This window comes from Canis aureus, chromosome 30 (assembly GCF_053574225.1).
Source record: "Canis aureus isolate CA01 chromosome 30, VMU_Caureus_v.1.0, whole genome shotgun sequence".
NCBI classification, from domain to species: domain Eukaryota; kingdom Metazoa; phylum Chordata; class Mammalia; order Carnivora; family Canidae; genus Canis; species Canis aureus.
In genome coordinates, this window is record NC_135640.1 from 42,971,904 (window position 1) to 42,993,785 (window position 21,882).

At 50.7% G+C, this 21,882-nt stretch overlaps 1 protein-coding gene across 4 annotated transcripts in view; it reads left to right on the plus strand.

The window, feature by feature from the left end:
• ADARB1 (adenosine deaminase RNA specific B1) overlaps window positions 1–21,882 on the plus strand; it is a 139,517-nt gene that overhangs the window by 114,085 nt on the left and 3,550 nt on the right. For 3 of the 4 annotated variants that reach the window (XM_077879431.1, XM_077879430.1, XM_077879432.1), the window contains 2 exons: window positions 1,739–1,920; window positions 21,068–21,246. In XM_077879431.1, coding sequence (XP_077735557.1) covers window positions 1,739–1,920; window positions 21,068–21,246 — 361 coding nt within the window. The remainder of the gene's footprint in view (window positions 1–1,738; window positions 1,921–21,067; window positions 21,247–21,882) is intronic. The other variant, XM_077879433.1, reaches the window with a different exon arrangement.

Here is a 21,882-nt window from a genome sequence, read left to right on the forward strand (position 1 = left end):
CGTATCAGTGAGGAAAGCAGACGGAAGCCCCTCCCTCGTGGCGCTTGCACACTGGTGGGTGGGTGGAGGCAAGTGATGACCAATAGACCGCAGGTGATGCGGGGGGGCACCGAGGAGGGCCCCTGGGCGTGGGTGGGACGGCCCCACCCTGGGACTTTCTGCAGACACAGAGGTGGGGGTGCGGTGCCAGGCTGCTGGGCCTGGGAGGAGTGGCCAGAAGCCCCCTTGCCTCTGGTGGCCCCAGCAGGAGGGGGATGGTGGGGAGGAGGCGCCAGGCCAGCCGCCCGGAGGGGCCCTCGCAATGACTGTGTTTTCTAGGGAGGAGAGGGGAGTGTTGGAGGGTTTGTGCACCAGGGCATCCCGGCCTGTTTCCCAGGGGCCTGCAGCCGCCCCCCAGGGATGGGCCATGGGGGTGGGAGGCTGCGATGAGTGGCGGTCAGCAGGGCGGTGGCCTGGAGCGGCCTCCTGGGAACCCACTGGACACTGCCCTCCGACGCCTTCCACGAGGGTCCAGGGGCCGCTGGACGCGGGCGCAGAGTGCAAACACAGGTGCAGCCAAGGTGGACCTGGTGGCCCTGCGGTGAGAGCAGAGCACAGGGCCACGGAGGGGCTCTGCACCCCAGCCCCACGTCCTGGCCAGACCCTGCAGCCCCCAAACCCAAGCCCAGGGTGTTCCTAATGACGAAGTTTAGGAATACAGGTGAGGCCCGGAGCCGACGGCCAAGAAAGGATTCCGGAGGCGTCTTTGGTGCAGAGTGGGGGGGTTTATGGAAGCCTGGGGACGGCCCGTGGGCAGGAAGAGCCGCGGCCTGGGGCCTGTGAGGGGAGGCTGGTTACACACCTGGGAGTCGGGAGGTGAGCAAAAGGGAGATTTCCAAGGGTTGTCACCTGCTAAGGAGGACCTAGATGCGGGAGGCCTTGCCATTGTCACATTAAAGATTGCCTTTCCCTCTGGCGGGAGGCATTAACATGAAGACAATTGGAAACTTCCTGAAGAATGTCACACATGGGGGGGGGGTCGTTTCTGGGTTATCAGCTGTGCTTTGTCCTCAGCTGTCCATGCTCCCCATCACTAAGGTGGGAGGGCTCTGCACCCCAGTCCAGGGCCTGACGGGGCCCCACCTGGGGCTGAGCATCTGTCATCCTCAGGAGCCCGGTCTTTCGGTCTTTCCCGTTTCTTGGAATCCTGCTCCCCCTACCCCTCGCCCTGTTTACCTTCTGACTGCTCCGTCCAGCGGCCTGGGCCCAGGAGCACGTGATCGTGACGCCCGGGCCCTTGGGCCCCCTCAGCTGTCCTCCCGGCACAGCGCCCTGACCCTCCCCTCCCTGCCGAGCCTGCCTCACCCCGTCAAACCAGGCTCTGCTGAGATCGCCCCCGCCCCCCCAGCAGGAAGCCACCAGTTTGGGGTTTTCAAGGTCTCCTTTGTGGTTATTTTTATTGGAAGTGATAAAAATGTACTTTCTCTTTGGAGTCTCCTCCCAAGAAACGTGGCTCGCCTGCCCTCGTCTCAGCGCGGAGCCTCAGGGTTGTGCGTGGGGAGGGAGGACGGAGAGGGACGGGCACGGCCTAGCATGATGGTTGAGTCGCCTTTCCTTTGTGTGCGTCTTCCTCGTTGTTGACCTTTGTACCCACGAAAGGGCGTCCGGCTGCCAGGCAGCTGTGGGTCGCGCTGGGTCGGCGCCACGCCTGACCTGGACGCGCCCTCTCCACTCAAGACCGTGTTCCCTCTGCCTCCAGGTGGAACGTGGTGGGCGTGCAGGGGTCCCTGCTCAGCATCTTCGTGGAGCCCATCTACTTCTCGAGCATCATCCTGGGCAGCCTGTACCACGGGGACCACCTCTCCAGGGCCATGTACCAGCGGATCTCAAACATCGAAGACCTGCCCCCCCTCTACACCCTCAACAAGCCTCTGCTCAGCGGCAAGTACCCCTGCCGTGTGGTCGTTCCCCTGTTCAGACCAGCCTGTTTGCCCGTACGAGTCCCACAAATGGAAGCAGCACAGGGACGCTGCTCGGGCTGTCGGAGACGCCTGGGCCCCTCAAAGAGGGCGGAAGGCGATGTTTTAGGGCCTCCTACAATTCCTCTTTTGACTGATTGAAAACGTTGCCTCTTATAGATGCGTGACAGCCCAGACGTGGCCCCTGCGTGTTTTCCTTTCACTTGTATGCGTGTCTCCAAGTCCTGTCTCAGTGGGAGACACGACAGGTGTCATGAAAAGTACGCAGGTGTCAGCTGTCCAAGGTTAAGTGGGGCTGGGCCGCCCGGGCCGCGTCCTCTCAGTGCCGAGCTGCCACCCGCAGAGGGAGCCCCGTGCCCAGCCGGCTCTCGGGAGGTGGGCGCAGGTGCACCCGGGATGGGTCCGTGCTGCGTGGGCGGAGCCTCGCACCTGCCGCGAGTGCCCGTGGTCACGGCTCTGTTTGCTGTGTTCCCGTAGCGCCTCAGTGGTGACCGGTGAGGGCCGCAAGAACTCTTGAACGCGGGGGCCCTAACTTCTCGGTTCACCCCCCGCCTTTAAAGGACACGGTGAAGGTATTCTTAACCCTTTTGAAAAATCTCATTCTACTTACTTTTTTTTTAAAGCTCAGAACTAAAACCATAATCCCAAACTAAAACGCGGTTCTCCGTGGTGTGTGCGTGCACGCTGCCGTGTTCGTGGTGCTTGGCTGCTAGCTCGCCTTCAGCGGCAGGAGAGCCGGGTGGCGTTTTAGTTGAGGGCATGGCTCCCAGAGCACATGAGGCCTGCAAAACAGGGAAAACTGGTGCTTGTGTCTGATCACACCTTGCAGCTCCCTAACGTCAACCAGTATCTTTTAAGAAAAAACACTGACTGCGCTAAAACTTGATAGCGAGTGATGGCAGCCGAGTGCCCGCGTGTGTTGACCGTCGGCTGCAAGGTAGGAGGTAAGCGTAAGTATTCTGTTGTGTGTTGGAACACGAGCTTCCCATGATGCAGAAATAGCTTTCCGTGGCCGCCGTGGTCGGCGTGTGAGGCTGTTTCATTCCAGCCCTGACTTGTCTCTGCCGCCCGGGGCACCAGACAGGTGCCCAGAGGAAGTCGTCCACCAGCGCCCCGCTGGCTAGTATCGCGTCCAGGGCCCACCCGTGCAAAGACGGGTCGTTTTGCTGAGGGAATGTTCGAAGGTGTTGAAAGGAGAGCTCATTTATAAAAGTCAAGTGTGCTGTTATCGCAGCACCTGTATGAAGCGCGTATGCGCCCGTGAAAAGGTGCTGGAAACGGCGTCCGCAGGATAGACCCCGAAGCGACCCTGGGTGCATGTGCCAGAGACCACGTGTGTAACAAAGGAGCAGAGTCCACTCTTCCTTCTCCCGTCCCCGGCATCACTCCCACTCCCACACCCTGAAGCACACGACCGTGCGGCCTTGGCGGACACGTGCCCGTGGGTGCAGAGGGCCTGCGGGGAGCTGGCGTGACCTTGCGGTCGCTCTGCCCCCGGCACCTTTCGCAGCCCGGGTTCCTGGTCTTTCCGGGCCGGGACCCTGCACAGTCCTCCTGGACACGTGCGCAGGACGTCTGTGAAAGACAGGGACAGCGCTGGGGCTTCGGGGCACACGGTATTTCTCCACCGCTGAGCCACTGCACAGCGTCACTCTGCCGTCAGAGCCCGTTCCACTATTTGAGGTCTTTTACTTTGGATCGTGCTTTATTTTGGAGACCATGGCGGGGTTTTTCCTCGAAGACGGTCCCACCCAGTCTGTGCAGCAAGCAGCTCTGGGGAAGATGTCTTCAGTCTGTGGGTTCCCGTGTGGTCGGCAGGGGCGGCGCAGCAGCACGCCGGGGCGGGGGCATGGATGCCACTCGGGCAGGGAACCGGCACAAGGTCCCTGCCTGGTCTAGGGCGGGTGCTGGAGTGGGTGCTGTCACGGCCCGAAGGCCTCGCGCAGGGGAGCCTGGAACATTGGGGAGGTCACACCCCGTTGCAATGGGCTCCACGGCAAAGCCCTGAAAACTTTGTTACAGGGAAGTCTTAGTTTATTTATTATTTTTTTAAGATTTTATTTATTTATTCATGAGAGACACAGAGAGAGAGAGAGAGAGGCAGAGACAGAGGCAGAGGGAGGAGCAGGCTCCATGCAGGGTGCCCGACGCGGGACTCGATCCAAGGACCCCAGGGTCATGCCCTGAGCTAAAGGCAGATGCTCAACCACTGGGCCACCCAGGGATCCCAAGTCTTACGTTTAACGAGTGATGTGGACAGTGGCACAAGCAGGGCACTTGGGGTTGTTTCCTCCCGGTCAGGTGCACACGTGCGTGTGTATTAACAACGGTTCATGGCTGTCTGTCCTGCCCTTTCAGCTCCCGTTGTATCACAGATCCTTCCCGCGTGAAGGGTGGCGTGGCAGTCCTGTGGTCTGCGGCGTCCTCCGGGGGGACGGGGTGGCCACCAGCACAGTGCGGGGCACAGCCTGCTGGGCGAAGACCCACTACCTGCGACCAGAGCGGATCCGGGTGGACGGCAACGAAAGACGGAGCACGGGCGGCTTCTTAGTGCCACCAGGGCCAGATGAGCACGTGCTTCTCCTTCCGGCAGAGAAAGGAGATCTTTTCGAGAAGGCAGCAGTTCCCAGGAGGGAGCTGCCACCGTGGGGCCCTGAGCACGCGCGTGGCGCCCTGCCCTGGCGTGTCGGACATGGAAGCCTCTTGGACTCTCCTGTCTTCTTTCCAGATTAGTTTCACCCCTGGGACCTGCCAGCTTCGGAACAGCCCCGGCTTTCGATTTGCGTCCGTCGGCCTGAGTCTGCCCTGCTCCGCCGGCCGGGCCGCCGTCCAGGTGCACGGAGAGAACTGAGGAGGAGAGGCCGGCGGTCTGAGGCTCCCCAGGGCGCCGGGGCCACGGCCGGCTGCCCGCCCCCCCAGCGTGGACACGGAGCGTGACATCCAGGGCAGCACCGAGGGAGCGAGTGGGTTCTCGTGAACCCGTCAGCGCGGGCCTCTGGGAAGGCAGGGCTGAGTGCGTGGCAGAGAGAAAGCGGAGGCGCTGCTGGCCTGCCAGGCAAGAAGCGTGTGCCTTGAGCTCGCGGAAAGCCACGTACCTGCTTATTGTGGCCGGAGGAGCTGCCGTCTGCCTCTTGCTGCGAGGGCAGGAGAGGGCAGGGGTGAGGGCAGGTGGCGGGGAGCGTGTGTTTCCCAGGTGGGAGCTCAGCGCCCCTGACGGCAGGAACGGGGACGGTGACGACAGGTCGTGGTGGGAGCCCGCCCAGAGGCCCTGAAGGTGTCATCTAAACCCTTAAGTTCCCATGGACATGGTTTGCTTGTTGCTTTTTTTTAAGAAATTTTGTGGGGGTCGTTGGTCATAAAGTGGTTACTTAATTGACATCTTCAAAGATTTTTCAGAAATATCAGTTGTTACACTTGATTCAAACCATGTCGTGGGGCAGCTACGCACTCCTGCTGCCACCCATCAGGGTGCAACAAGTGCAACAGACCCTGCAGGGCTCGGAGAGCCGCACGGAACAGAGACGTCGGCCCTGGGGCTCCTCCTGGGCCTGCTGGCCTGGGCGCGTCCCCACCCTGCCTGGCCCCGTCCCTGCTGCACCCGAAGTCAGAGTGCCTTCTCCCGTCGGCCCCGCGGCCTGCTGGCGGGCTGGAAACCTTAGCCCTGCATGGCCTCGGGAACACAGGGTCTGCATGACAGGCCCTCCTCCAGGCCAGGCCACCGGCCTCGCTCGTCACTCTGGACTCGAGCGCTCAGGCTCTTCCCGGAACTCAAGGTCGAGTCCCAAGAAGGGAGTCTTGTTTGGCCAGAGGCCCTGGCATGAAGCCACCTGGTGGGGTCGGTGGTGGCGCAGGAAGAGGAGACGGGGCCCGGGCCGGGAGAGCCTGAGACCTGCTGCCCCGCTGGCTTCACTCACTTCCCTGTCAGCTCGAGAATCGTCGTCTTTAACAAAAGCCAGAATGAAAGTCTCACGCAGGGGACTCTGCTCCTGGCTTAGATGGCAGGTCGTTTCACAGCCTTTTGGGTCCTCAGGTCTGCAGACAGAGAGGCCTAGACCCACGTGTCGTCGCTGCTGGGGCCACTCCTACCCGGGTCTTAGATTATTTGCACAACAGAGGTCACCTCCACCCAGATGGTTAACTATTCATTTTCCTGGTCAACTGAAAGTGGCCGATGGTTTCTGTAACGGGGACCCGTGGTGACCCCGAGGATCTCTTACCATCACTATGCCCATAATTCGCTTCTGATTACCCATTAGCATGTGAGAGACCACAGGAAGTACTTTTAACAAGGGAAATAAACAGTGTTGGGCGTTGTTCACTTGTGTCCATTATCAGGCCAACTCACAGTTTGTAGTTTTGCTCTGAAAGCTCTGGTTCGACACACGTCATTTACAGCAGCTGAGGGACGTTCATTACCAGCCAGGCTGCACCTGCTGTTCTGCGCCACAGCCTGTGATCGACTCATTACCCTAGTTCTCGCCTGTGGCCCCAGAAAGAGAAGCTCCGCATGGGTGTCCATCCCCACGGCGGTGTCGGCCCCGGGGACTCATAGACCTACGCTCTCGTGACCATTTGGGGGGCTTTCTGCCCCAGAAAAAGCATATGGTTTGCAGTGAAACTTCAGGCTAGCTATTGCTTTTTGCCTTATTTTCTCCGGTCTTGCTAAAGACGGCACTTTTTTTTAGCTTAAAATATAAAAGCTATCTGTAATTTAAGATCTTATTTTCTCAGTTAACTGTTTCTAGTATTAATGCAAATCGTTGTAACTCTAAGGTTTAACTATCATTCAATAGTAATGATAATATTTTGACCTTATTGTACAGAAGTAGTGGAATTGCTAAGGAAGATAACAGAAGCATTGTCCCTCATAAGGGAGAGGCCAGCTGTTTCCTCTGGGGGAGTCTCACCCGTGGTTGGGGTGTAAGTGGTTGGGGTCTCCTGGGATGCCAACAGCCAAGCAAGGACTGGGCTGGACCTCTGGACTCTTGGTCTAGAAGGCGATGTGGGTCCTGGCTGGACATGGCTCTCCCTGGAATCCGATACACAGCCGGGAAACAGGTAGGAGAAACCATGCCAGCTACCCGAATTGATCAACCAAGATTTTTATTCACAAGCATGAATGAACAACCATTATCATTTGAGGAAAGTTAACAGCACAGAAATGAATGAGCTATATGAGAAAACAGAACAGCTAAAAGAAAATAAACCCAATTCGAGGAACAGAAGAGAATATAAATAGCAAACCTCACATAGGGTATTTCTTGACTGTGGAAAGCAAGTATCAGTTGAAGGTCTAGAAAGCATTCATTCAACAAACACCAGGTAAGTGTGTAATAGGCACATGTTGGGATGAGTAGTGAGCAGAACAAAACCCACCCTCATAGACTGGGATTCTCATGAGGGGAGAGGAAGGTACATCAAGTATATCTCTGATAACTCAGAGCAGGAGACTGTAAAACGTGAAGAGTTGGAAGATGTAGAAAGTTAATCCAGCGTCTTATCTGGTAGCATTTCAGAAGTAGAAAACAGAGAGGGGGAGATGACAGAAGAAAATTTAGGGTGTACTGAAGAAAGCCATGAGTATTGCAATGGAAATGATGCACTGGGTAGTGAGCAGAATTAACTTTTAAAAATCCATTCCTAACACATCTTTATGAATTTCAGAATAGCAAAGATAAAGAGAAGATGCTAAAAGCTTCTAAATGAACTACAATAAGTATCAGATTTACGTGACATTTATCAGGGACTCTGGGAGCCAGAGCTGAAGAGGAATCGTATAAAATGTATATCTAGCCAAATATTAAGCCTTAGGACAGAGTGATGATTTTCAGATATTCAAAGATTCAGAGGATTTCTTTCCAATATATATTTCTTAAGAAAAAAAAAAAAAAAAGTGGGCATCCCGGGTGGCTCAGTGGTTTAGCGCCGCCTTCAGCCCAGGGCGTGATCCTGGAGACCCAGGATCGAGTCCCACATCGGGCTCCCTGCATGGAGACTGCTTCTCCCTCTGCCTGTATCTCTGCCTCTCTCTCTCTCTGTGTCTCTCATGAATAAATAAATAAATAAAATCTTTAAAAAAAAGTGAGGACACTAGCAAAATGAAAAAGACATGTAAGAAAGAGAAAAATGTGGAATCCAAGAAAGAATACTTTGTAAATCCAAGAACACAATGACAAAAGATAATTTATCAGCAAGACTAAAAAGTAACAATTCCAAGTTAGAACAGAGAATCATGTCAGAGAGCTCTAAAAAGAACATTTTTTTTTTCAGAAGAAAGTGAATGCATTTTAACAAATAGCCTGAGAAACTAAATGGTCTTAATGATAATGTGAAAGTAAAATGTTTCTTTGCGAGCAATTTTTTAAAAAAAAAGGAAAATGAAAACTCCAGGAAACACAAAAAGCTATTTAGGAAAGGAAGGGTAAACTAATGTACTGTGATGGCTCATTTTATGTGTCAAGTTGAATAGCCACAGGCCCCCAAATTAGACATTATTTCTGTCTGAGAGGGTGTTGGCAGAGTGAGATTAGCATTTGAATCAGTAGACTCCATAAAGCAAATTGCCCTCCCCAGTGTGGGTGGGCATCTTTTAACCTATTGAGAGTCTCTTCAGAATAAAAAGTGGAGGAACAAGAATTTACCTCTTTTTCCCTCCGCCTCAATGATGGAGCTAGGACGTCCCCTCTCACCTTCTTCTACCACTGGACTAGAATTTACACCATCTGGCCTGGTTGTCAGGCCTTTGGACTCAGACTGAAAAGCACTGCTGGCTTTGACCTAATACTGGTCTGATTTTGAGGAGTTGGTGTGACATGGGACAGGATCCACCTGAAGTTATGCTTGAAATGGTCTCCTTTAAGCAGTTTGGACTCTTTTTTTTTTTTTTTTAAATATTTTTTCTTTATTTATTTATGACAGTCACACACAGAGAGAGAGAGAGGCAGAGACATAGGCAGAGGGAGAAGCAGGCTCCATGCACCGGGAGCCCGACGTGGGATTCGATCCCGGGTCTCCAGGATCGCGCCCGGGGCCAAAGGCAGGCGCCAAACCGCTGCGCCACCCAGGGATCCCCAGTTTGGACTCTTTAACAGGATTAATTAACCCTGTCCTCTCAAGTCTGTCACACTATGCAGCTCTGCAGGGCATCACATGGTCACTGTCCTGGGTGGTTAGTCCAGACTCCTTAACTATACGGGTTACTTTCTCTTACTACAGACCCTAAAACTTAAAGTTAGCTAGAAAGCGTTCAAATTAAAACCCAAAGGCCTCAGCCACTCCGAGGTTAGATTCTCTTCAGTAATTCTTCCATCAGAGAAGCAGCCAGTGCTTAAACTGGATTCCTAGAATACGCATATCAGAACTGATGGGATGGAGCCATGGTTTCCCTTGGCAGAAGCATGCATGGCCTTGAATGAATGAGTGAAAAACGCCGAGCCAAGCATTTGGCCCAGAATTGAGAGGGAAAGGAGAGCAGAGCTAAATACGAAGCTAACTACAGGAAGAAGGAAGAAAATCGGGGAGAGACAGGATGCAAGAGGGAGGGATGGAACCAGGAACAAGGCTACAGGTCATCGTAAAATCTAAAAGGTGTTGATTCGAAACAACAATAAGATCTACCATCCGACAGTAGTATAACATCAGATAAAATCAACAGTCGGAAAAAAAAAATCAACAGTCGGAATCGAGGTGTATCTACAGGTATGGAGGCAGGCATCAGAATCTTAAGAGGATTCTTTATGCAGCTCTAATACTGAAAAATTTGAAAATCTCAACAACAGCCACCAGAGGACAAGCAAGATGTAAATTGCCAAAATTAACCCCAAAAGAAATAGAAGAATTAAAAAATTAAATAAATAAATAAATAAATAAATAAATAAATAAATAAATAAATAAATAAAAAGAAATAGAAGAATGTGGCAAAGTAAGTTTCCAGCAAAGACACTGAAAGTATTATCCACAGATTACCTTCCAACAAGTTCTCAGAGTTTAATCAGTCTGTCAAAGAACATTTAATTCCACCTCTGTATAAACTTTTCCAGGTCATAGGGAAGAGCAGTTGACCTCATTCCAAAAGTGGGCGAAAGAGGCACAAATAAAAAGTAAACCACAGGCAGCATCACCTAGGACTAAAGATGCAAAACTCCTAAGTGTTTTTAATACTCGAAAACCAAATTTAACAACATACCCAGAAATCTAAGCATAGTTTGGTTGTGTAGCTATGAACATAGCTCACCTGGGAATAGATTCCAAGAGCGGATCCGGGGTCAGTACGTTACAGAAGTCCGCGCACAGAGCGTGTGTGCACGCGTGCTCTCAAGCACGCTGATGGTGTGTTTGCCAGAAGGATAGGGATTAAAACGGCGATTCTCGGGGGCAGCCCCGGTGGCTCAGCGGTTCAGCACTGCCTTCAGCCCAGGGCATGATCCTGGAGACCCGGGATCGAGTCCCACATCGGGCTCCCTGCGTGGAGCCTGCTTCTCCCTCTGCCTGTGTCTCTGCCTCTCTCTCTCTAGCTGTGTCTCTACGAATAAATAAAATCTTAAAAAATAAAATAAAATAAAACGGCGATTCTCATCTGGGAAGGAAGAGTTCTTAGGAGGAGGGGAGGATTTAAGAAGCCTTACAGACTCTCCAAGAGTTACTTGTGGAGGGGTTTCCCAGATGGTTTTAGTTTTCGGGTTTTTTTCAGCGACCCCACCCACAAAACCTACCCAGTCGGGATCTCAGAGGTTGGACACAAGTGTGCTTACTGTTTAAAGCATAGATGTGAAGCTTCTATCTGCTTAATTACCACAAAAATGATCATAGTGGCTATCTTTGGGTGTTGTAGCTTTACTTTCTCAAGTTTGTGTGAATTTTTGAACTTCTGCAAAAATGAGCAGGTGTTAGTTTTCTTTTTTTGTTTTTTGTTTTTGTTTTTTGTTTTGTTTTTTTGAAGGTGCTAGTTTCCAATGAGAACAATATTTTTTCCTTTTTAAATTGCCCTGTAGTGTTTTTCAAAGCGTCACTGAGGTATAATTGGTATAAACTGTATGTTTAAAAGATGCAATCTAAAAAAAATAAAATAAAATAATAAAAGATACAATCTGATAGGTTTTGAAGACGTTTACATTCGAGCAGCCCTCTGCACAGGGAAGGTAACGAGCCTACCCACCAACCTCCCCGTATCATGGTGCCCTTGGCAATCCCAGCCTCTCCCCCATCCCACCCCCAGGCAACCAGTGATATGCGCTCTGCCCAGATAGATTAGTTTGCATTTTCTAGGATTTTACAAAAATCACAAGATACATACTTTTTTATTTATTTATTTTAAGATACGTACTTTTTTATCTAGCTTGTTTCCTTCAGCATCATTATTTTGAGATTCATCCGTGTTCGTGGCGTTTAAAATCAGTAGGAAAAAATAAAATAAAATAAAATAAAATAAAATAAAATAAAATAAAATAAAACCAGTAGGTCACTCTTTTTCATTGCTAAGTAGTATTGAGTTGTGTGGATGAACCACAACTTGTGTGTCTGTCCAGCCGTCGGTGGCATTTGGGTTGTTTCCAGCCGTAAACGCTGCAAAGGAAGCTGCTAAGAGCGTTCCCTTCCACTTCTCTAGGTACCTGGGAGTATAAAGGGTGGGTCAGAAGACAGGTGCAGGTCGTATTTTTCAGACACCGTCACGCTCTCCCAAAGTAGTTGTGCCCCTTCACACTCCTGGCCGGGCTGCGTGAGGCTCCGGTTCCTTCCCGTCCCGGCGGCCGCGGGGCAAGGAGCCGTCCGGGCTTCCTTCCAGGCTGTACGGCGTCTCCTTGTGGTTCTGACTTCATTTCCCCAGTGACTTAGGAAGCTGAGCGGCTTTCATGTGCTATTTTGCGTCTGTATGCCTTCTTCCATAAACTGTCCAAAACTTTTCTCACTTCTTACTCCGTTGCCTAATTTCTTACCGTCTTCAAGAATTACTTATATATTCTGGTTCTGAGATCTATATCAGATACATGATATGAAATTGGGTTTCTTTCCGTTCTCTTAATTGTCAGAGACCAGATAATTTTAGTTTTGATAGATTCGTATTTATCAACTTTTCTTTCTTAAGTCATGCTGTTGATGTTCTATCTAAGAAATGTTTTGCCAAGTCAGTGTCACAAAGATTTTTCTTCTTAGAAAATTTATTGTTTCAGTGTTTAAATTTAGGACTATATTCCATTTTGAGTTAATGTTTGTATAGGATGCAGGGTATGAATTGAGGTTCTTTTTTTTTTTTAAGATCTATCCAGTTGACCCAGTACCATCTACTGTAAAATTCATTCTTTCTCTACTGGATTCCTTTGCATCTTTATTAAAAAACCACATAGAGGTCTGTTTCTGGATACTAATGTCTTCCATTGATATTTTTGTCTGTCTTTTAAAAATTTAGTTTAATTTATATTCATTAGTTGGGATCCCTGGATGGCTCAGCGGTTTCGTGCCTGCCTTCAGCCCAGGGAGTGGTCCTGGAGTCCGGGATTGAGTCCCGCATCAGGCTCCCTGCATGGGGCCTGCCTCTCCCTCTGCCTGTGTCTCTGCGTCTCTCTGTGTGTGTGTCTCATGAATAAATAAATAAAATCTTTTAAAAAAATAAAATAAATAAATTCATTAGTTAACATATCATATATTATTTAGAAGTCAGGGATTCATAGATTATATGTAACACCCAGTGCTCGTCCCATCCTGTGTCCTCCTTCATGCTCATCCCCCAGTGACCCCATCACCTTCCTCCAGCCACCCTGTTTGTTTCCTATGATTAAGAGTCTCCTATAGTTTGTCTTCCTTTCTGATTTTGTCCTGTTTTACTTTCCCTCCTTCCCGTGACCCTCTGGGCTGTTTCCTCTAGTCCCCGTGTGAGGGAGGCCATGTGATCATGTCTCTCCCCGGCCGACTCACCCCCCTCGGCATCACGCCCTCGGCTCCCCCCACGTAGGTGTAAATGGCGAGATCTCCCCCCCTCTGACAGCGAGTGACACCCGGGGTGCGCAGGGACCACGTCTCCTCCCTCCAGCATCTGTCCGTGGATGTCGAGGCTCCTCCCGCAGCGCGGCCCCCGTGGACACGGCCTCTGGGAACGTGGGGTGTAGGTGCCCCTTCGGATCACTGTGTTTGTATCCTATGGATAAATACCTAGTAGTGCAATTGCTGGGTCATAGACTAGCTCCATTTTTAACTTTTTAGGGAACCCACACAGTCTGTCCTGATGCAAATATTACACCGTCATGATTATTAGTCTTATTGTAAGTTTTCAAATTGGGTAGAATTAGTTCTCCAACTTTGTATTTCCTCCTCAACGTGGTTTTGGCCACATAGGTCCTTTTTGCATTTCATAGTAATTTTATTTTTTTTATTTTTTTAAAGATTTTATTGATTTATTCATGAAAGACACACAGAGAGAGAGAGAGAGGCAGAGACACAGGCAGAGGGAGAAGCAGGCTCCATGCAGGGAGCCTGACAAGGAACTCTATCCTGGGACTCCAGGATCACGCCCTGGGCTGAAGGTGGTGCTAAACCGCTGAGCCACCCAGGCTGCCCCATAGCAATTTTAAAGATTTTATGTGTTTATTTGAGAGAGAGAGAGCATGAGCGAGGTGAGGGGTAGAGGGAGAGGGACAAGCAGACTCTGCGCTGAGCATGGAGCTGACGTGGGGCTTGATCCCGTGACCCTGAGATCACGACCTGAGCTGAAATCAAGAGTTGGATGCTAACCGACTGAGACCCATAGGTGCCCCCACAGGAGTTTCATAATCAGCTTATCAATTTCTATATAAAACCCTGTTTGGCTTTTGATTAAGGTTGCAATGAACATGTAGATCAATTTGTGGGAGAAGTGACATCTTAACGATTTTGAGCCTTCTGGGTGACGGCACAGATGCCTCTCCACCTCTTTAGGCTCTCCTTTTTCTCAGCAGTGCTTAGCCCCTTATGGTATACGTTTCTTACACATCTTTTGTCAGATTTATCTTTTAAATGTTTTGTATCTTTTATGCTGCTTTTTAAATATCATATTTCTGGGCAGCCCCGGTGGCTCAGTGGTTTAGCACCACCTTCAGCCCAGGGCGTGATCCTGGAGACCTGGGATCGGGTCCTGTGTCGGGCTCCCTGCATGGAGCCTGCTTCTCCCTCTGCCTGTGTCTCTGCCTCTATCTCTCTCTCTCTCTGTGTCTCTCATGAATAAATCAATAAAACCTTTTTAAAAAAATAAATAAAATGTCATATTTGTTTCAGTCTCCAGTTGTCTGTTGCTGATATAAAGAGATAATAGTTCCAATAGGTGTTTTATAAATTTCACCGAGTTTTCTTTATAGATGGTCACGTTGCTTGTGTTTTAGTACTTCCTGATAGTCCAGAGGCCTTGTTCCTTCCTCCGTGGCACCCAGACGGGCCCTCCAGTATGATGTGGAGCTCACGGGCCGAGCACACACCCCCTTGTCCTGTGTGCAGTCTCAGGGAGAGCAGTCAGTCTTTCACCACGAAGCGCAGTGTTAGCTGTGGGGTTTCACAGATGCCTCTGTCAGCATAAGGGACTTTCTATTTCTAGTTTGCTAAGAGGTCTTTAATCAGGAATGAATGTTGGATTTTGTCATGTCCTTTTTTTCTACTCTCAGTAGAGCGGATCATTTAGTTCTTTTTTAGTTTGTTAATATGGAATATGGTGACATTGATGGAGTTCCTTAAATATTGAACCAACTCTGTGTTCCTGGGATAAACCTTGTATAGTCGTTATGTATTATTCTTTTTAAATGTTGTTGGATTTGAGGACACCTGGGTGGCTCAGTGGTTCAGCATCTGCCTCCAGCCCAGGCCGTGACCCCGGGGTCCTGGGATCGAGTCCCACATCGGGCCCTGCATAGAGCCTGCTTCTCCCTCTGCCTGTGTCTTTGCCTCTCTCTGTGTGTGTGTCTCTCACGAATAAATAAATAAAATCTTAAAAAGAAAAAAATTGTTGGGTTTGATGTGCTAAAATTTTGCTTAGAATATATATATATATATATTTATTTATTTATTTATTTATATATATATAATATATATATATATTTATAGCTGTGGTACACTGGCCTGTAGTTGCCTTTGAGTATCTTTGTCAGGTTTTTGGCGTAGGGGTGATACTAGCCTCATAAAGTGAACTGAGAACCATTTCCTCCTCCAGTTTTCTGGAAGAATTGGTTTAGAATTTTTCTTTTTTTAAAAAATATTTTATTTATTTATTCATGAGAGACACGGAGAGAGAGAGAGACAGAGACACAGGCAGAGGGAGAAGCAGGCTCCATGCAGGGAGCCCGATGTGGGACTCGATCCCAGGACCCTGGAGTCACACCCTGAGCCGAAGGTGGCGCTAAAGCGCCGAGCCACCCGGGCTGCCCTTAGATTTTTTTCTTAAACATTGGTCGAACTCATCACTGAAGCCATCTGGGCCTGAGGTTTCCTCTGTGAGGAAGTGTCTACATATTCACTATCTGTAACAGGATAGATGTAGGCTACCTGTGTTATCTGTTCTTCTCTTGAGTGAACTTTGGTGATTCATGTCTCTCGGGAACATTTGTCTGTTTCATCTCAGTTGTCGCATTTATTGCCATGAAAGTGTCCATCACATTCCTTTATTATCCTAGTAACATCTGAGTGTCTCTGGATGCCACGCCTTTCATTCCTGATACTGCTGCTCTGTGTCTTCTCTTTCCTCAACTATTTACTTAGAGGATTGTCAGTTTTATGGATTTTTCTGTAGAGAACCAGCTTTTGGTTTCATGGGTTGTTGGTGGTGGGTTCCCCCCCCCCCCCCAGTTTTCTGGTTTTCTTTAAAAAAACACTTTCAGCTCTGATCTTATTATTGTCTGCTTACTTTGTTCCAGTTGCTCTTTTTTTTTTTTTTTTTTTTTAGTTTTTAGGGCACTAGCTGAGGCCGTTGTTTTGAGACCTTTCTTTATTACTTTCACAGCACTTCACAAATTTTGTCAATGCTGTGTTATCACCTTCACTCCTTTCAGAAGACTTTGTCCCATGGGCTATTTGGATGTCTGCTATTCAGTTTCATAATATTAGGAGATTTTACACAGATGAATCTGTTGTTGATTCTAACTTAGTTTCATTTTCTAACTTGAATCCTTTAAATTTCTGTTTGTTTCACAGACCAGGATGAGGTATTTGACAGTGTTCCATGAAAACCTAAAAAGAACATATCCCTGCTGCTTGTTGGGTAGAGTGGTCTGCAAGTTGGTTGAGTGTATTGTGCGTGTCTTTTATGTCCTTTTATGTCCTTACTGATCTTCTGCTTCATCGTTCAGTTACTGAGACAAGAGTATTGAAAATACCGTGCTTTTGTCTATTTATCCTTCCAACTTTTTTCAGTTTTTACTTGATGGATTTTATAGTTGCATAGTTAGGACTATGGGTTCCTTTTAATAAATTGTGGATTCCTTTTAATAAATATATCCTTTAAAGATGATAAAATAATCTTCTTTATCTCTCTTATTGTTCCTCATTCTGAAATATTTTTTGTCTGGCATTAATGGATCCTCTCCTATATTCTTTCAATTAGTGCTAGCGCAGTGTATTTTTTTCCATCCTTTTATTTTAAACTGTTTTACATTATTTTGTATCTAAAGCATGTTTCTGGTAGTCAGCGTGTTTGGACCTGCTCTATCCCCCTCCCCAACTAACAATCTCTGCCTGTTCATTAGGGTGTTTAGCACATTTACATTTATTGTGATATTGATATGGTGAGGTTTAAATCTGTCATTTTGGTACTTACTTTTTACTTGTTCTGTATTGTCTTTGATCCTCTTTTTCTCTTTTTCTTCCTTTGCATTATGTCTTATTCCTTTTTAATTCCTTCTTGACTTTTAGCTCTAACCTTTTGTTAATGTAGTGGTTTATACCTTTGCTTATCACAGTCTGCCCTCAAGTCCTAGTAGACTACTCACAGTTCCTTCTCTCCTGGCCTTTGTGTATTGTTGTGGTACTTTTAACATTTGCATATGGCAAAAATCCCATGCTACACTATTATTTTTGTTTCAACAATTAGCATTTTGTTAATTTAACCTTTTTATTCTAATGCCAGTATAGTTAATATATTGTGTTATATTGACAGTCAGTTAGCTTTTAAAGAGATTTGCCACTTCGGTGCTCCTCATTGCTTGAAGTAGATCCTTGTTTTCATCCCCTATTGTGACCTTCTGCCTGAAGGACTTCCTTTTACATTCCTTTTGGTGCAAGTCTTCTGTTGATGAATTCTTTCAGCTTTGAGATGTCTGGAAAAGCCTTTAGTTTGCACTCCTTTTTAAAATATATATTTCTGGGCAAATACATTTTTGCTGAAATGGTGGGATTTTCTTTTCTTCTCCTTTTAGCACTTGGAAGATATTGTTCCCTGTCATGCTGTGTGCACAGTTCGCAGTAAGAAATCTGCTATCTCATCTTGGCTCCTCCATATGTGGTACTTTTCCTCTGGCCGTGCTCGACATTTTCTCTTCATACTGGCATGGAGCAGCCTGTCATGATGTGCTTTGCTGTGGTTTTCTGCATGTTCCTCCTGCTTGGGTTTCATTGAGATTCTTATATCTGTGCATTTGTTGATCTCATAAAATTTGGCGAATTTTTATTCATGTTTTCTGTATCCCCTTCTCTCTCTCCTCCTTCAGAACCTGGTTACTTGGGTGTCAGGCTGATAAGTTTGTCTGACAGATCACAGATTTGCTGGGTTTTCTTTGTTTCCAGTGTCTTTCCTGTGTGTTTCATTTTGATTAGTTCCTTTTATTGTGTGTTTAAGTTCACTGATCTTTTTTATATTCTAGATATTTCTATGCAGTGGTTGATACCATCAGCTGTTTACCTAAACTCTTCACATCTCTGAGTGAGCCTCAGGCATGTTCTCTGACCCTTTGAGGCAGTTCTGGCCCAGTCTTGAGCAGTGTGTGCCCTGATCAGCCCTCCACTGATGGTGGGGGCCCCTCTGCAGCTCTCTTGCCTGTGTGCACCATCCTGTGGACTCTGGCCACCTTCGTTTCCTGAGCTCTTGGTTCAGGGAGTCTGCAGACCTGCCTGGGCTCCTCCTTTCCACAGTGCTGCCTGGACAGCCCCAGGACAGCTGCTGGACACTCATGGGGCTCACTTCATATGTCTCCCGTCTCTCAGAAACCACTGCCCTTCCTTGCTTGATGTCCAGGTTCTCGAAGGCTAGTGTTTGATGTATTTTGTCTGGTTCACTACTATTTTAGTAAGGAGGGTAAATCCAGCAGCTGTTACTCCATCTCACCCAGAAACAAAAGCCTGAACTTATTTTTAACTCACAGTAAAGCAGAATGCCCATTCTTGAACACTGGTCCCTTCTGTGTCATCCTCCAAAACAAATGCTCTTGCAGTCTAGACCTGATTGTGCATCTGGCATCCAAGCCAACTGGTTGTTCAGGATTGGTTTTGGTTGGAAGTTGCAATAACATCTCCAAGTCTTGGCCTGGGTTCCCTAGAGAGTGCAGCCTGGGGAGAGAATTTAAGGTGCTTTCCTTGGCAAGGGTGGACTCAGAGCAGCAGAACAGATGAAAGGGAAAGTATGACAGGAAAGGTGGCTTTGGCTGCAGGAGAAACTGCCCCGCAGGGCTGCTCCTCCCCTAGGAGCCCTGATTTGGGGGTGGAGGTGCTGAGGGCTGTGTGACACAGCAGAACCCTGGTGTCCGTGGCCCATCTGTCGCTCCACCTGCTGTGGCGGGCCGAGGAACTCGTATATGGAAATCCACAGCCATGAGATGGAGGGTGTGTGACCAGGGTGTCGGGCTGAGCGGGCTGAGCCTTACCGCTGTCCTGTCCTGGGAAGAGTGGCCACACGCATCTCACTGTCTCAGCAAGATCAGCATGTAATGAAGATTTAAACCCTTTTAAAAATACATGATGGCTCTGTCTTCCTGTTTCTTTTTTTGTTGGGAAATGGAGTCATAGGCAGGCCACGGGTCTCATTCCCGATGGCCCACGGGCAGAGGTTCCCTTTGCCTGGTCAGCTCGGGCCTCCCTTGAGGGGCTTAACTAGATCTTCCTGTTGCTCTTTGCTTATTGACGGGACAGTTTTATCAAAATTTAACCAAAAGCTGTGAGTGCTGTCCCACCGTGACGTGCGTACCAGGGGCCGTGCCAGCGCCCTGTGCAGCCGCGCAGTTCGTGAGAGCGTTCCTCGACCTCGGGGCAGTCCCAGCCAGTGGGATTTCTTTTTAGGAAGGCAGTTTTGTGGAATTGGTTTGTAACTTTAGTTTGATTTTCCTGTGTTTTAAGTGGTTTCTTGAACTATGAGGTGAGTTTGCTAATTGGTTCATTATTCCTGCTTATCACCAGACATCCAGCGGGGTGTGTTTATGGGTCACTGTAAAATTTATACACAGTTAAGTAGAAGACTTTTTTAGTCAGCCTGACCTGGTTTGCTGGTATCCTCACTGCTCGTGTGCAAACGGCATGTACGTGCCCAGCCATTGCACGCCTGGTGTGTATCCATCAGAGATACGTGCCTGGAACATGTGGTCAGGAATGTTCACGCACACACTCTTCAAGACAGCCAAGTACTGGAAGCCAGAACGAGGTGAGTGAGCCTAGGTGGCTTGCCCCGGGGTCCCGTGCGGCGGGAAGGCTGGCAGGCTGCAGCGCACCCGGAGTGAACGGTGCCACGCACAAGGGAGTCTGTTTGTGTAACACCAGTCAGCGTGCTGGGGCCGGCGCCGTCCCACCCGGGCAGGGCGCCCGTGGAGCCAGGGAGGCTCTGATACCCGTGGGCGCCGGTTGGTGACGGATGCCAGGATGCCGGGCGCTGCTCACTTTGTGAGAACTCCTGCGGCTGTGCCTTCGTGGTTTGTTACACGTCAGTGGAAATGTTTACGTCAAGTAGAATAACTCGCTGCCCACGTGTTGGAATGAGAGTCATCGGCAGGTTAGCAGAAAAGGCGGGGTCCTGAATTCCTCCTCCGAATTAGCCTCTCGCCGGGGGTGTCAGGAGCCGAGGGCAGCCCCCGGGGTTCCCACGGCCAGCGGGTGGGGGCGGGTACCGCGGGAGGAGCTGCGGGGAGCCCCGAGGGCCCAGGGAGCACCGGTGAGTGGCTGGCCTTGCAGGTGAGGAGCAGGGACGGCTGCGGGCATCAGGTGGACGTGGTGGGAAGGCCCGGGAATGACGAGTGTGGCGCTCCCGCCGTCCTGAGTGTGGGCACAGCCGGCGCCCAGTGTCCGCTCACAAGGGCACGGACTCAACAGGAGACACCTTCTGGTCCCTTTAAAGAAATACTGCAGACACGGGTGACGTGTAAATACGAACTTTCATCCTGCTTTGAGACGAGTGTGCTTTGCCGTAAGACCCGGGGTCTCTTCCGTGACGCGGCTTCACCGACCTTCAGGCCAGCCTGCCGGTCCGGGCCTTCCCATTCTGTTCGGTGGGGGTGATGGTCGCCCAGGGCCCGGGTAGAGAGAGGGCCCGGTGGGGGGGCTTGGTCGGAGCTTGGTCAGCGCCCCGGCCGCCAGGACACGCAGGCCGCCCGGGCTGGGGCTGGGCTCCTCCTCGGGGCGCCGCGCACCGGCCGACTCCGTCGTGGGGCGTCTGAGTCCAGGTGGGCTGTGTCCCCGCCGAGGCTGGGTGGTCGCGCCCAGGGCACCCATGGGGGGATGTGAGTGCTCAGCTCCCAGTTATCTGAGTGTCTTCTAAAAACCTCTTGGCCCACCCAGTGAGACTTGGTTAGCCAAGACCATCTCAATGCTCTAAGGAAAGGTTTCAGGCTCCTTGTATGGCGAGTGGAGGGTGTGCGGGGCGGGGAGGCCTGGCCACGCCTGGCCGGGCTGCGGGGCGCTCGGGAGGGGGCACAACCTCGAGGGGCCTGAATTAACCCCCCCGCGGCTCGCGCCCACACCCCTAGCTCTGTCGACCGGAGCGAGCTCAGCAGTGCCCCACGGCTCCAGGTTTCCGGGGGGGGCCCTGCCCGCCCCACAGGCCCGGTCAAGCCTGTTACGGGCATCCCCAGGCAGCCCTGGGCTGGGGGCCGCACCTGGGCCGCACACCCACGAGGCGCGTCCTCCGCTGCACCGAGCCCCGTGCTGGGTGCCGGCCGCTGCGTCACCTGGCCCGTGTCCCTCTGTTCCAGGCATCAGCAACGCGGAAGCGCGGCAGCCGGGGAAGGCACCCAACTTCAGCGTCAACTGGACGGTGGGCGACGCGGCCATTGAGGTCATCAATGCCACGACAGGGAAGGACGAGCTGGGCCGTGCGTCCCGCCTGTGTAAGCACGCCTTGTACTGTCGCTGGATGCGTGTGCACGGCAAGGTACCGGCCCCACCTCCCCGCAGCCCGTCCCACGAAAGCCCCGCGCCGTCCACACGGCCGCTCCCAAACCTTTTTGTTTTCACCTTGAAGCGAGGCCCTGGCCCTCCACCCCGAGCAGCCCCGGGGAGCGCCCCCGCCCTGCCCGGCCTCCCCGTGGGGCCCTCTGTGCAGGATTCCGCCCAGAGGAGGGCAGAGCCAGGGCTCGCGCAGCCCGCAGAAGCCTCTAGGCCTTTGTTCGTGGCGGCAGCAGAGTCCGTTTCCCCACGGGAGCTCTGCTCCATTGGCACTTTGCTAGATTTCCTTTACCGGGTGTGGCAGGTGCTTGTTACGACGCTGGCGGCGCCCTCGGCGGAAGCTGCCCAGTTCGGGGCCCCGGTCCCGGGGCAGCAGGAGCACCCGAGCTGCCGGTCTTGCACCCTGTTTAGTCTCAAGAGCCGCACGGACCGAGTCAGGCAGCCGCGGGAGGCAGCGCCTCCGGGCCCCTCGCCGGGGTAACGTGTACGCGACCCCAGGGGTGCTGTGCTTTTAAATAGCTGAGAATATTAACGTTGAAATTGGAGCCGACGGCTCGTGGGTTCGGAAGCACCTCCGCAGCGCCTGGGGTCTGCGTGGGGAGAGCGCTGGGGCCCCCCCGGT